Source organism: Plasmodium brasilianum, chromosome 10, assembly GCF_023973825.1.
Source record: "Plasmodium brasilianum strain Bolivian I chromosome 10, whole genome shotgun sequence".
In the NCBI taxonomy this organism is placed as follows: domain Eukaryota; phylum Apicomplexa; class Aconoidasida; order Haemosporida; family Plasmodiidae; genus Plasmodium; species Plasmodium brasilianum.
In genome coordinates, this window is record NC_090123.1 from 916,004 (window position 1) to 928,786 (window position 12,783).

A 12,783-nucleotide genomic window follows, 5' to 3' on the forward strand; every position below is an offset into this window, starting at 1 on the left:
TAGATCTGCTTTTATGGCTTTTTTTTTTTTTTTTTTTTTTTTTGTTCTCTCTGGTAGAATATAAAGCAGTATGCAAAAAAAAAAAAAAAAAAAAAAAAAAAAAAAAAAAAAAAAGGGATACAAAGATAGGAAGAGAACCAGTTGCTATATTACGATAGTCATGTAATAATTTTTTTTTTTTTAATTTTACTTATATACATAATATAACATTATGTACATAACACGTATATATACATATATATATATATATATATATAGTACATTTAATATATAAATATATTAAATATATGCTTATTGTATGTATATATAATACATATATGCTTCTGCACTGTACGAGTTTCTACAGTTGGAGAATATAAGTTTAAAGAGAATATGACGATATAGTATATGCGTTTTTATGTTTATGTATGTAAAAACATCAATAAATTTATTCTATATATAGCTAATTTTAAGGCATCTTTGTTTTTTTACTCTATGACCCATTTTTGTGAAGCCCAGTATACAAATGGAACGCCAATCTTTTGTTTGAGTTTAAAATAGTATTTACATACGACCATACATACATTTAAATTTATATTTACATAAAATTAATTTATGGAAAACTTTTTCGCCCATTTTCTATATACCAATATGGAGATGATTAAATAGTTCTTTTGGTTAAGTTTCTTTTTTTTTTTCTTTTTTTTTTTTCTTAACTTTTTTTTTCCTTTGGATTTTTTTTATTACGTACTCATTTTAACATTAAAAAATAATACTGATCTCATACAAAATTATATTTGGGGTGTTATAGGATCAGTACTTAGTTTAGTTTAGTTTAGTTAAAAAAAAAAAAAAAAAAAAAAAAAAAAGAAAAATTTATACACTACAAAATAAATGAAAATATAAACTGAATATTCCATTTTTTTTTTTTTTTTTTTTTTTTTTTTTTTGGGGGGGGGGATAAATAATAAATAGTAATCCCTTTTTTGAAAGAGTACCACTGAAACGTGTTTTGCATTTTTTATTTTAAGACTGTTGTAAGAATAAAATGGACGACCTAAAAAAGATAGTAGTAAGTTTTCCTGAACACATATTTTGCACTCGTCATAATACATAGCATTATTAATAATATAGAGCTTTGTGTAACTTTAGAACAACGTGATAGAATGTAGACTCGATTAACCTACACGTTTGTATATTTATGAAACATAGTAGATGCATTGGAAGAATAGCACCCGTATATATGCGTTTACACATTATGTGCCTACGTTTTTGGATGTACTACTTTGCATGAAACGACTGAATTCTGCGTTTTTACATATGTACATACGTATGGATACCCATATTGTGAACGTATGTTTATGTTTATGCTTATGCTTATGTTTATGTTTATGTTTATGCTTATGTTTATGCTTATGCTTATGCTTATGTTTATGCTTATGCTTATGTTTATGCTTATGCTTATGCTTATGCTTATGCTTATGTTTATGCTTATGCTTATGTTTATGCTTATGCTTATGCTTATGTTTATGTTTATGTTTATGCTTATGTTTATGCTTATGTTTATGCTTATGCTTATGTTTATGCTTATGTTTATGCTTATGTTTATGCTTATGTTTATGTTTATGCTTATGTTTATGTTTATGCTTATGCTTATGTTTATGCTTATTATTATTTTATTTTTTTTAAATTTAATTTCGAAACAGGCGTACAAAGCTGTAGACGATTATGTGCAGTCGAATATGACCATAGGGTTGGGAACCGGGTCTACGGTTTTTTACGTACTCGAGCGAATTGAAAAATTGATGAAAATCGGAAAGATAAGGGATGTAGTTTGTATTCCAACCAGCATTGACACGGAAATAAAGGTAATATCAAGCAGGAGCAAACGAAAAAGATCTTTATTGTTTGTTCGAAAGGGAACTACCCCTTACGTCAGTATGTTCTCGTTGTTTGTATACCAATGTGCGTGGGTACTGCATGGCTGTACATGTGCGTGCATTGTTATATATATGTAAGTCCATAAACGCATGTAACTCTTCTCCTTTTTTAGGCCAGAAATTTGGGTATCCCTCTGACTATCTTGAAACGAAATTCACATATTGACATAGCAATTGATGGAGCCGATGAAATAGATCTTGACTTGAATCTAGTAAAAGGACGAGGAGGAGCTTTAGTTCGTGAAAAGCTGGTGGCAGCAAGCGCATCTTTTTTTATAATCGTAAGGGACTGAGAAAGACCCCTACACGTTTTGCCAAGCGGGCAATCATACGTACATAAATGCATAAATACGTGTATATGCACACACGTTTATACATACGTACCTGTATGCAAGTCTGCACGCATTTCTGCTATCCTTTCCGTTGGTTGCACTTTGAATGCGAGCAAATTTGTTTACGTATTTATCCATTTATTTGTGTATCCATTTATTTGTGTATCCATTTATTTGTGTATCCATTTATTTGGGTATCCATTTATTTGGGTATCCATTTATTTGTGTATCCATTTATTTGGGTATCCATTTATTTGTGTATCCATTTATTTGTGTATCCATTAATTTATTATTTTTTTCATTTTTTCATTTTTTCTCCCCTCCTTTAAGATCGTCGATGAGTCAAAACTGTGTATTAACGGGTTAGGTACTACAGGGGCAGTGCCAATAGAAATATTGTCATTTGGTTATGAAAAAATAATCCAGAATTTAATGAAAATATCATCACTGAAAAAATGTAAATATAAATTAAGGGAAAAGAATGGAGAGGTTTTTATAACAGATAACAAAAATTATATTGTGGATTTTTTTTTCACAGATCCTATTGAGAATTTAGCGGAAACTTGTTCAAAAATAAAAATGGTAAAAGACATGTACTGAAAAAAGGATTTTCTTTTGAAAATAATTACGTGAAATGGTTGTTTTATATTAGTCCAAGTTATACACTTTTTATCATTGTGTGATAATAGGAACTTTCTGAATGTGCTATTTTATGGTGACAAATATGTGCCTGCTAAATGGGTTTATTGTTTACATTTCGTATGTATTTCGTATAATTTTTTTTTTTTTTTTTATTCCTTACCAGTTTAACCTTTTTTATGCTTTACAAATTTTTATTATTTTTTTTTTTTTTCTCAGACCACAGGAGTTGTTGACCACGGGATTTTTGTTGACATGACTAATGTAGCTTTGATAGGCAAACAGGACGGGACTATATTAAAATTGAATAAAAAATGAGCACACTATGTTGTTATAGGTTTTATTATTTTACCTATATTTTTTATTTTACCTATATTTTTTATTTTACCTATATTTTTTATTTTACCTATATTTTTTATTTTACCTATATTTTTTATTTTATCTATATTTTTTATTTTACCTATATTTTTTATTTTACCTGTATTTTTTATTTTACCTATATTTTTTATTTTACCTATATTTTTTATTTTACCTATATTTTTTATTTTTCGTATCTTTCTTATTTGAATTTATTTTGCACATTTTTATTTAATTTACTTTTTTTTTTTTTTTTTTTTTTTTGCCCATCTTGTGACTACTCTTACGGACATTTCCCCCCTCACCTTTTGTTTTGTTTTTATTAAATTTTATTAAAAAAAAAAAAAAAAATCAAATGAACATACTTATTTTTGCAAATTTTTTGAATTTTTTAGTGTTTAATAATTTTTTTTTTATAAAAGGCAAGCAAAGACAAATACTATTCAACATAGTACAGTGTTTGCCTTTGAAAAAATGTGTATATACATGTGCGCAGATATATGCGTGCATATGGACTTATTCATCGGTATATGTGGCTCTATACATAATACATGCATGCATACAAATATATATACATACGTACAAATATATATATATACATACGTACAAATATATATATATACATACGTACAAATATATATATATACATACGTACAAATATATATATATATACACATACAGACTTATATACAAGTAAATCTGCACATTTCAGCGTTTCACTCATCTCCTGGAAGCGGTTTATTAATTTGCCAAGTTATTTGCACAGTGATGTTTTTAAAAAATAAAAATTTTGTTATAATAATGCTTCATCATTTATTTCTCTTCTGCATTCGTCAAGTTGCTTTTATTTTATTCTATTCTATTTTGCGTACTTAATTTTTTTATTCCTATATTATTTTGTATATTTTATTTATTTTACTTTTTTACTTCATTTTTTTTTTTTTTTCGTTTTACCCTCTTCAAGCACGTGCCCATTTGTTTGAAAAAAATGTATTTGTTTAAAAAAGCAAAAGACTCAATCGTAAATTCCTTGCAATATGACAAATCATCTCCTTTGATAAAATTAAATTATGTTTGTAAGTGTATTCTTAAAATATCCTTTGTGCTGTCCTTCGCTTTGTCTAGTATAGCTTTCTCAACTTCATTACTTGGTGGAAATTTGATAAATAAAGGTAACAATTGAGTGGGTACATATCCAGTGCACGATATCAATGGGATGCGTATATTCTACAGTTATGTTTCCAATATGCCAATATACTACTTGCACCCCAAGACGTACACACGAAGCGCTTTTTCAAGTGGCTTCTACAAAGCGAATGCACACAATCCCATTTTATATAAACAAAAATTAAAAGATATTTTGTATGTAGAATTCTTCTCCCGATTTGTATAATGTAACTATAATATTATACTTATAATATAAACAACTTTTTCTTCATTCTCTTTCCCCCCTCGAATACCCCAAACCAACTCAGGTTTACTACAATCCTTTGCAATAACATCTTTGCTATTGTGTCTTTTATCTTTTATCATTCTCAAGAGAAAAAATGGAACGCATATTTTGTCAAAAATTAAAATGTACCCTTTCTCCGTCAAGGATTTAATTGACGTATCCTTAACCACAGGAACAGTTACTATATCGGTTCTGGATATACTCTTGGTAGACCCTCCTACGTACTTGCGCTTGTACATATATGTATGTATGTATATGTATGTATGTATATGTAAGTATATTTGTATGTATGTATGTATATGTATGTATGTATATTTGTATGTATGTATATATGGGTATGCAAATTTTTAGGCTAACAAATGCTTCAATTTAAAAATTTTTTTTTTTTTTTTCTCTTCAATTTTTTTCGTTAGTGCTATCTATATCTTACCGTTGCACTTTTTATTTTTTTAACAGGTAACTCTAATGCCATATTGTTTTCATAATTTTTATTGTCATGTTTTTATAAGCCAGGAATATGCAGGGAAATATGTATATAAGTATTCTCCCACGTGTATATGTGTGGGTATTTGTCTTTGTCTCTATCTTTATTTTTATCTTTGTGTGTATATGTGCGTATGTGTGTACATGTTTTTTCTTTTTTTTTATTTCATTATATTTTTTTTTTCGTAGCAATAATTTCTTTATTCGAGTGTCTAGACAACCCATACATGAAGGACAACGAAAACATTAACTCTTTCAGTAACGAACAAATGAGCATGTGAACAAGTGAACGCATGAACATATGTAAACGCTTTAAGATTCACTTTGCATTTACGACGGCGCACTATCCCCACCTATGAGAGCTACATAGGAGGTATAGGCAGTAACCTTTTCCCCTTTTCCTTTCCTCCTTTTAGGCTTACAATTTATTTCCGTTATGTATATAGGCTTATACACAATTTCACAGATTTCCCTCTTCAAATCTATGCCTTATCATCCTCTGGAATACTTGTAAAGAAATAAAAATGGTTTTGTACATGCTACGGCAAAATGTTCATAAATATACATACGGATATTCATATATGTAGGCATATGTGTGAGCATTTGTGAGCTTTAATTATGGGACTATTATTCTTCAAATTCCCTTTTCCTTTTACATTTTTAGAGGGTACATAATAAAAAACATCATTGAGGATATAGTATGCTTCTTGAAAAAATTGTGGACATACGTATTTTAACATTGAGGGAGGTAATACAAATTTATTTTTTAGTTGCTACGAAGGTAATGCTTATAGAACCTTGTGCTACTCTCCGACAATTTTTAATGCATATAATATTACTTTGTACTTCTTAGCTTCTCAACTTTTTAGCATCTTATACTTTTTTTTTTTTTTTTCTCTTATCAGGCTTAGATATTATGCCATTTTGACATTATATAATTTCCATGTGCTCCTGGTATTTTTTTTTTTTTTTTTTTTTTTTTTTTGGAGCATTACAAAAAGGGGAAAAGCAATGAAAGAATAGTGAACTAATGAGTAATATCAAATGGTACTTTTACAATTTTCAGTAGAATTATATATACCCTCAATATTTGTTTGAAGTGAATTCAATTATTTTATCAGAAAAGGGAAAGGAACTATCTTTTTGGTGAGACAACCACTCACATTTGTGTATACGGGAATGTTACTCTGTTTTATTTTCGAAAAAGTATTTTGTAACCCACTTTTTACTGTTATGTAATTTTGCAAATGCATTCGTAATATGAAAAAAAAAAAAAATGGTAAAAAAAAAGGTAAATAAAAAATGGAAAAAATAAAAAATATAACTACTGATCTCACTTTCTGAGCTAGTGGAACTAGTAGAATATGAACGAACGTGGTAATTTTTTTTCTTTTTTTTTTTTTGTTCTTGTCCACACCATTGCACACTACTAAAAAGGTGCATATTAGAAAAAAGAACAGATCAACAATTCAAATTAAATAAGACTTATAAAAAGGATAAAAAAGGTTAAGCTTGCTTTTTCTTTTTTTTCTTTTTTTTTTCTTTTTTCCTGAACTGTTCATATAAATGTAGTTTATACAGCAGATCTTTACCCTTCCTTCCACCTCAGCCTTTTTAATAAATCGGTTGATTACAAAAACGTAAATTTTCTTGTCATATATTCATTTTCCCAATTAGTGAGTTATATACAGAATAGAAGGGCTTTAACAAGAAAATGCTTTTCTTTTTACTATTTATAACAAAGGGGTAATTCACCTTCCTCATAACTATTTGGTATCCTTTTTAATATAAACATTTTAATAAGTATTTTAAAAAAAAAAAAAATTCCAATTAGTTAAGGTAAGGTACAACAGATAGCATATTTATCAAAACAACAAATATACGTTTGTGTTTTTTCTTTTTAAATATTCAAAAAAATACATTCAAAATGTATTTACAAAATGGTGAACATATAGTAGATGGCATCTGTTTTAGAATATAGCTCGAAAAAAAAAAAAAAAAAATACATGTGCATGTACATGTATATACAAAGTATGTGCTTCAATAAAAATTATATTCGTCGCGTAACGCTAAAGTACGTTGTGCATTAGCTAAAAGTCGGTTAATAAGTCAAAATCGTCAGCTTTCAAAACTTTTAATACATAAAGGATATGAGAAGATAATTTTTTGTAAGCCGTGATAGCTCAGTTGGGAGAGCGTCAGACTGAAGATCTGAAGGTCCCTGGTTCGATCCCTGGTCACGGCATACAAATAAAAAATATTCAGAGTTTGGATTAAATAAATTCTTTGTTAATAAAATAGAAAATTTTTTTTTCATACGAAAAAAAGGCTCGAATATATAATAATGAATACATAATAATTACAACTTTTCCCTTTATACAAATTTAATTAAAAAATATGAGAAAAAAAATACATCAAAATGTATATATGTGATTATATATATAAATAAATATATATATGTTTGTACTCTTGTATGTATACACTAACGGTTATAAGTATAATACTTCTTCACATAGCTTTTTTTTTGTTGTATTTCTCTCTTTGACTTTAACCCCGCATGAACTCTACATAACTGTATGCAATATTTTATTCTCATTACTAACAAAGCAAAAGAAAATTTTAAATATATATTTTTAATAAATGGAAAAATCAGCGGTATAAGATGAGCAGAACGCATTATTACAGTAATTTCAATATTATGATTTTTTTTTTTTTTTTCCCTTTCAAATTTCACATTTTTATATAATATATACGCAGAGATATTACACATGAAGTGGCACATAGTTGCGGGGGAGGAGCGGAAAGTAACTTTTCCTTGTACCTGAACAAGCAAGGTAATTTATAATTTCTCAAAATTTGTAAACGTTAAATTTTCACCATATATATATATATATGTGTGTAACGTGCATATATGCATATATGCATATATACATATTTTGGCCGATTTTTTGCGTTAAGATATGCTTGTGCGTTGATGCTGTTTTTTCGCGTGACGAGGCACTTGACAAAAAAATTGTGATACCTATGTGTGCACATACGGCTATATACGTTTGTACATGTAAAGCATAAATGCGCGCGAAGGTGTATCTCATATCAATTATTCACTTCAAATAAATCATAATTGAAAAACGGGTAAAAAAAAGGGAAGCAGGTTTGAAAAATTGTTAAAATGAAAAAAGCGCATTGATACAGAGTAGCCAAAATGTAGGTATTCAAAGGGACGAAAAAGATAAACAGATGAAGGGGGAATTATTAAAAAAAAGAAAAAAATGCTGCAATTTTACATCAAACTTGACAAAAAAAAAAAAAAAAAAAAAAGAATATTGCAATAATCACTGAAGAAAAGGCATTTTTTTTTTCCCCCCACCCCTCTCCTGACTTATTCATGAAAAACAGCATTTTTAATATTTTTCAAGTTCAAGGCACACATCAGGTACCTTTCAAATCCTAAAGCTAATCCTGCGTGGGGATTAGAGGCATACTGAAAGGAGTTGAGGTATTTATACAAACTTGAGTGTTTATTTATTAAATTTTTAAAATGATTTAAATAATTGAAAACAGTAAAGTTGCTCTTGTTTAAGTAGGAAGACAAATCCATTCTTATTTTATTCCCACTTAACACTTTAAAAAGCAAAAGTGGTAGGTTATTAATACGTTGTGACCCAGATACAATTTCTATGCCTTTGTATATAAAATCAAAACTGTTTGTAAATCGAAGATCGTACATGTTACTTGATGTATAATATGGTCTTATATATATAGGGTATTGATCTATTACAAATATATCTGTACCGAAATTATACTTGACAAATAAATATAAATCATTTAATTCTTCATTTGTAAAATCGTTGTAAAAGACGTATTTCTCTTTTAGGTTTTTATTTCTTAACGTTTCTGTTACTTGGATTTTTTTTTTTTTTTTATTACAACTGCTATTATTACTATTGCTATTATTACTATTGCTATTATTACTATTGTTAATATTACTACTGCTATTATTACTACTGCTATTATTACTACTGCTATTATTACTGCTATATTCAAGAGTGTTACTCAACAAGTCTATAAAGGAGTACTCACACACAACCGCTTCTGATTCCTCTTCCTTTTTTCCTGTCTCGCTCACAAAATCACTGGCACTATTGCATTTGATAGTACGGTTACTTCCACAAGTCGTGGTACTTCTTTCCCTTTCGGAAAAACCTTGCTCGTACATGTTATTAAAAAATAGCAACACATTTCTGTACAACTCGTCCTTATTTAATCTATTCAAAAAGGTGTACACATGGGAACTGCACCCCGCTCCATTACTGCTCGCATTAACAACGTGCTCACTCTTGTCATTTATTACATTGTACCGCTTAACAATTTTGTTATAATAGTAAACATTGTGTATTTTATATTTCTCACAAGCATCAAATGTAATCTTCCCTTTTAACTCGTTTTTTTCCTCTTCATTCAGAACTCGTACATACCTTTCCAACATAGTGTTATATACATAGTTTGAAGATTTGTCTTTATCATTTTGAATGTTCCTGTAATATTTTGTTAGTATATCATGGGCCTCACAAAAAGATAAAACGACAGGGTTTGGTGCAAATATACTTTTTTCAAAATGGGAAAATTTTTGTTTGTTATTATTTGCTGAATTAATTAAGTGCAGCTCCTCAAGAAACGACTCATTTATATATTTATTTAATCGCATTAGTATGTTGTACATATAAATTATGAGTTCATAATAATTATCATAGATCACTTGCTCTAAATCTAAAGAAGTATATTCATTTAAATGCCTAGAGCTATGAAATTTTTCATTTCTATAACAGTAATTCATCTCAAATATTTTCTCGAAATCTGCATTTATTATCATTTCTTTGTAAAACTGTGGACTTTGCGCTAGAAGTAAATTTTCTCCATCTATTTTGTAACACTTACATCCATGTTCCGTGCCGTTTAACTCCACGTTACTTGATTGTTCTGTGGAGCTTAGCTGGACATCCTCTGCATCATCTTGCCTATGCGGCATATGCGTACCTTTTTCCTCCTCCTCTTCTTCTTCCTCCTCTTCCTCCTCTATGTGCTTCCCCACTTCTTTACCACTCCTGAAGGGCTCATATGACAATATTTTGTTCTCATGATTCATTAAATCCTTTTCCATATGGTAAATTTTTTTTTTTTTTTTTTTTTTATTAATTTTTATAAACTTTGATGTGTGTACTTCCATATACCCGTCGTTGTGTAAGAACTCCCTTGCCTTCTGAGAGAGTCTACTTTTGATGTTAAAAATCATGTGAAGAATAATATTTCTATAGTTTAAAACGAAATTTTGGAGTCTTAGTATGTTTTCATTCGTGTTTACTTTGCTACCGTCATAATTATTTATGGTTGAATGCGCTAGATTTACCTCCGTCATATCGGCAGCAGTGTAGCCACTACTATCATTACTGCTATTATCATTGCTGTTATCATTGCTGTTATCATTGCTCTTATTATTGCTATTATCATTGCTGTTATCATTGCTATTATCATTGCTGTTATCATTTCCATTATTACCTCTGTTACTGCAATTATTATTACTATTCCCTTTCGCACTGTTAACATTTAAAAAAGGATTTCCCTCCTTCTCTAGCTCATCCTTTTTCCTTTCTATCTGCGATACCCCGCTTCTTCCCCCTAGCGTGTTACTGTAATATGTATTTATGTTCCCTTCTAATCCGCTAACATTGCTCACTGCTGTGCTTTCTTCCTTTGTATCTTCACTTGCTATAACCATTTCATCATTTGCTACGTTATGATTGTACACTCCGTTTTGATTAAATAGTGTGAAATCATTTATCATGACTGGAATGTCGAAAAAGGATTCTGATAAACAAAAAATAGTATCAATAACAATTTCTACACATTTTTGATTATAAAAACTTTCTACATAAGGACCATTACATCTGTGTAAATCTCCATGTATCTTTACTTTCCCACGAACATCTATTACACTTTCTTTTTTTAAATTTTTAATATATGTGTACATTTCTTCTCGTAGTTCAGTTCCATTTCCTCTTCTTTTTTCATATACACAAGTAATATAAAACCCACCGTCTAATCTTACGTACAAGAAAATGCGCTTAGACTGTTTAACTTTTCTTTCTACTCTTCCTCTAACTTCGATGTAGTTATCGCTGCACACTGTTTCCACGTTTTTGTTACTATTGACGGCTGACCTACCCTCACCTGGGATGTTACTTTCATTATTGTTACTACCCTCAATGGAGTTACTGCCATTCGTGTTCATCCTCTTGAAGCTATCTTTATTATCTTCAATAAATTTCATGATACATTCGTACGAGTAGTAGTTTCTGCTACAGCTTGTTCCATAGAAAAATGAAAGATCACCATGCTCCACTAGGTCAATAAGATACCTACTGCTGTGGTTGTACTTGTGGAGGTCGTTGCTACAGCTACTAGTACTGCTACTAGTACTGTTGCTAGTACTAATACTATTGTTACATCCTTCTTTTGGATAATTTCTCACTTCCCTACTTTTCAATATAGTTCTTGTCTGCGGGGGGATGCTCTCATTCTTGCAAAACAGCGCAGTAGTGATACGTCCCGCTAGCTTCCCACTATTCCCTCCTTCCTTAGTAATGTTATATGAAATTTCATTTTTTATTTTTCTGATTATTTTTCCTCTTACTTTACCACTTATTTTGTTTGCACCCTTTTTGGTTAAGCAAACGCATGAAGCAGATGAAGACACATCGCGAATAAAATACTTTAATTTATTTTTCGATTTTTTAATTTCCTTTTTTGATAAATAGTTAATATTTTTTCTCCTATTGGTCTGAATTTTACCTAACTTGTTAATAATATTATTTTCGAGTGACAATAATTTTTCCTTACTGGAATTTATTTTAAAATATGCTAATATGTTAATAATATAACAAAATGAAAATTTTTTTAAGTTTATTGTTGCTAAGTACCATGTAAGCAACAAACTTTTCAATAATCTCATTTTGCTTTTTTTCTCCTAAAGTTTTGCTGCAAATGTTACCAGGGAAACAAAGGGATACAAAAAAAAAAAAATAATAAAATAATAAAAAAATAGTCAAATTGAAAGAAAAAGCGAAAAAATGCAGCTCTTCCTTCACTTCTTACGTTTGCCCATTTTCTTTTCTTCCCGTGTGTAACGCATCAGTAACATCGGCGCAAAAATTTGCAAAGGCAGCCTTAGTTGAGGCACAATATTGTTTACACGCTACGGAAACGGGCAATATATAGTTGTTTATATATATGTATGAGCATATATGTATGAGCATATATGTACGAACATGAATGTAGGATTATGAATGTAGGATTATGAATGTAGGATTAGGAATGTAGGATTAGGAATGTAGGATTATGAATGTACAAACATGAATGTACAAACATGAATGTACGAACATGAATGTACGAACATGAATGTACGAACATGAATGTACGATTATGAATGTACGAACATGAATGTACGAACATGAATGTACGATTATGAATGTATGAGCATATATACGCACGAATATATTTGTATACCCATATATATACGTATGCAAGTAATGTAGAGCGTACCCTA

At 29.3% G+C, this 12,783-nt stretch overlaps 3 protein-coding genes across 3 annotated transcripts; 2 read left to right on the top strand and 1 right to left on the bottom strand.

The window, feature by feature from the left end:
• Positions 1–1,027: 1,027 nt before the first annotated feature.
• On the top strand, positions 1,028–3,208 carry MKS88_003247 (ribose-5-phosphate isomerase; the record flags this gene model as incomplete). Its single annotated transcript, XM_067216323.1, has 5 exons — positions 1,028–1,051; positions 1,686–1,847; positions 2,033–2,200; positions 2,582–2,833; positions 3,110–3,208. 5 exons carry the CDS (start codon positions 1,028–1,030, stop codon positions 3,206–3,208), a joined length of 705 nt encoding a protein of 234 aa, XP_067072981.1.
• A 1,027-nt stretch (positions 3,209–4,235) lies between these two features.
• MKS88_003248 (uncharacterized protein) lies at positions 4,236–6,111 on the top strand (the record flags this gene model as incomplete). The annotated part of the gene is made up of 5 exons (XM_067216324.1): positions 4,236–4,419; positions 4,723–4,907; positions 5,114–5,156; positions 5,373–5,441; positions 6,089–6,111. 5 exons carry the CDS (start codon positions 4,236–4,238, stop codon positions 6,109–6,111), a joined length of 504 nt encoding a protein of 167 aa, XP_067072982.1.
• A 2,451-nt stretch (positions 6,112–8,562) lies between these two features.
• MKS88_003249 (aspartate--tRNA ligase) lies at positions 8,563–12,189 on the bottom strand (the record flags this gene model as incomplete). Its single annotated transcript, XM_067216325.1, has 1 exon — positions 8,563–12,189. The coding sequence occupies one exon, from the start codon at positions 12,187–12,189 to the stop codon at positions 8,563–8,565; it is 3,627 nt and encodes a 1,208-aa protein (XP_067072983.1).
• Positions 12,190–12,783: the final 594 nt, after the last annotated feature.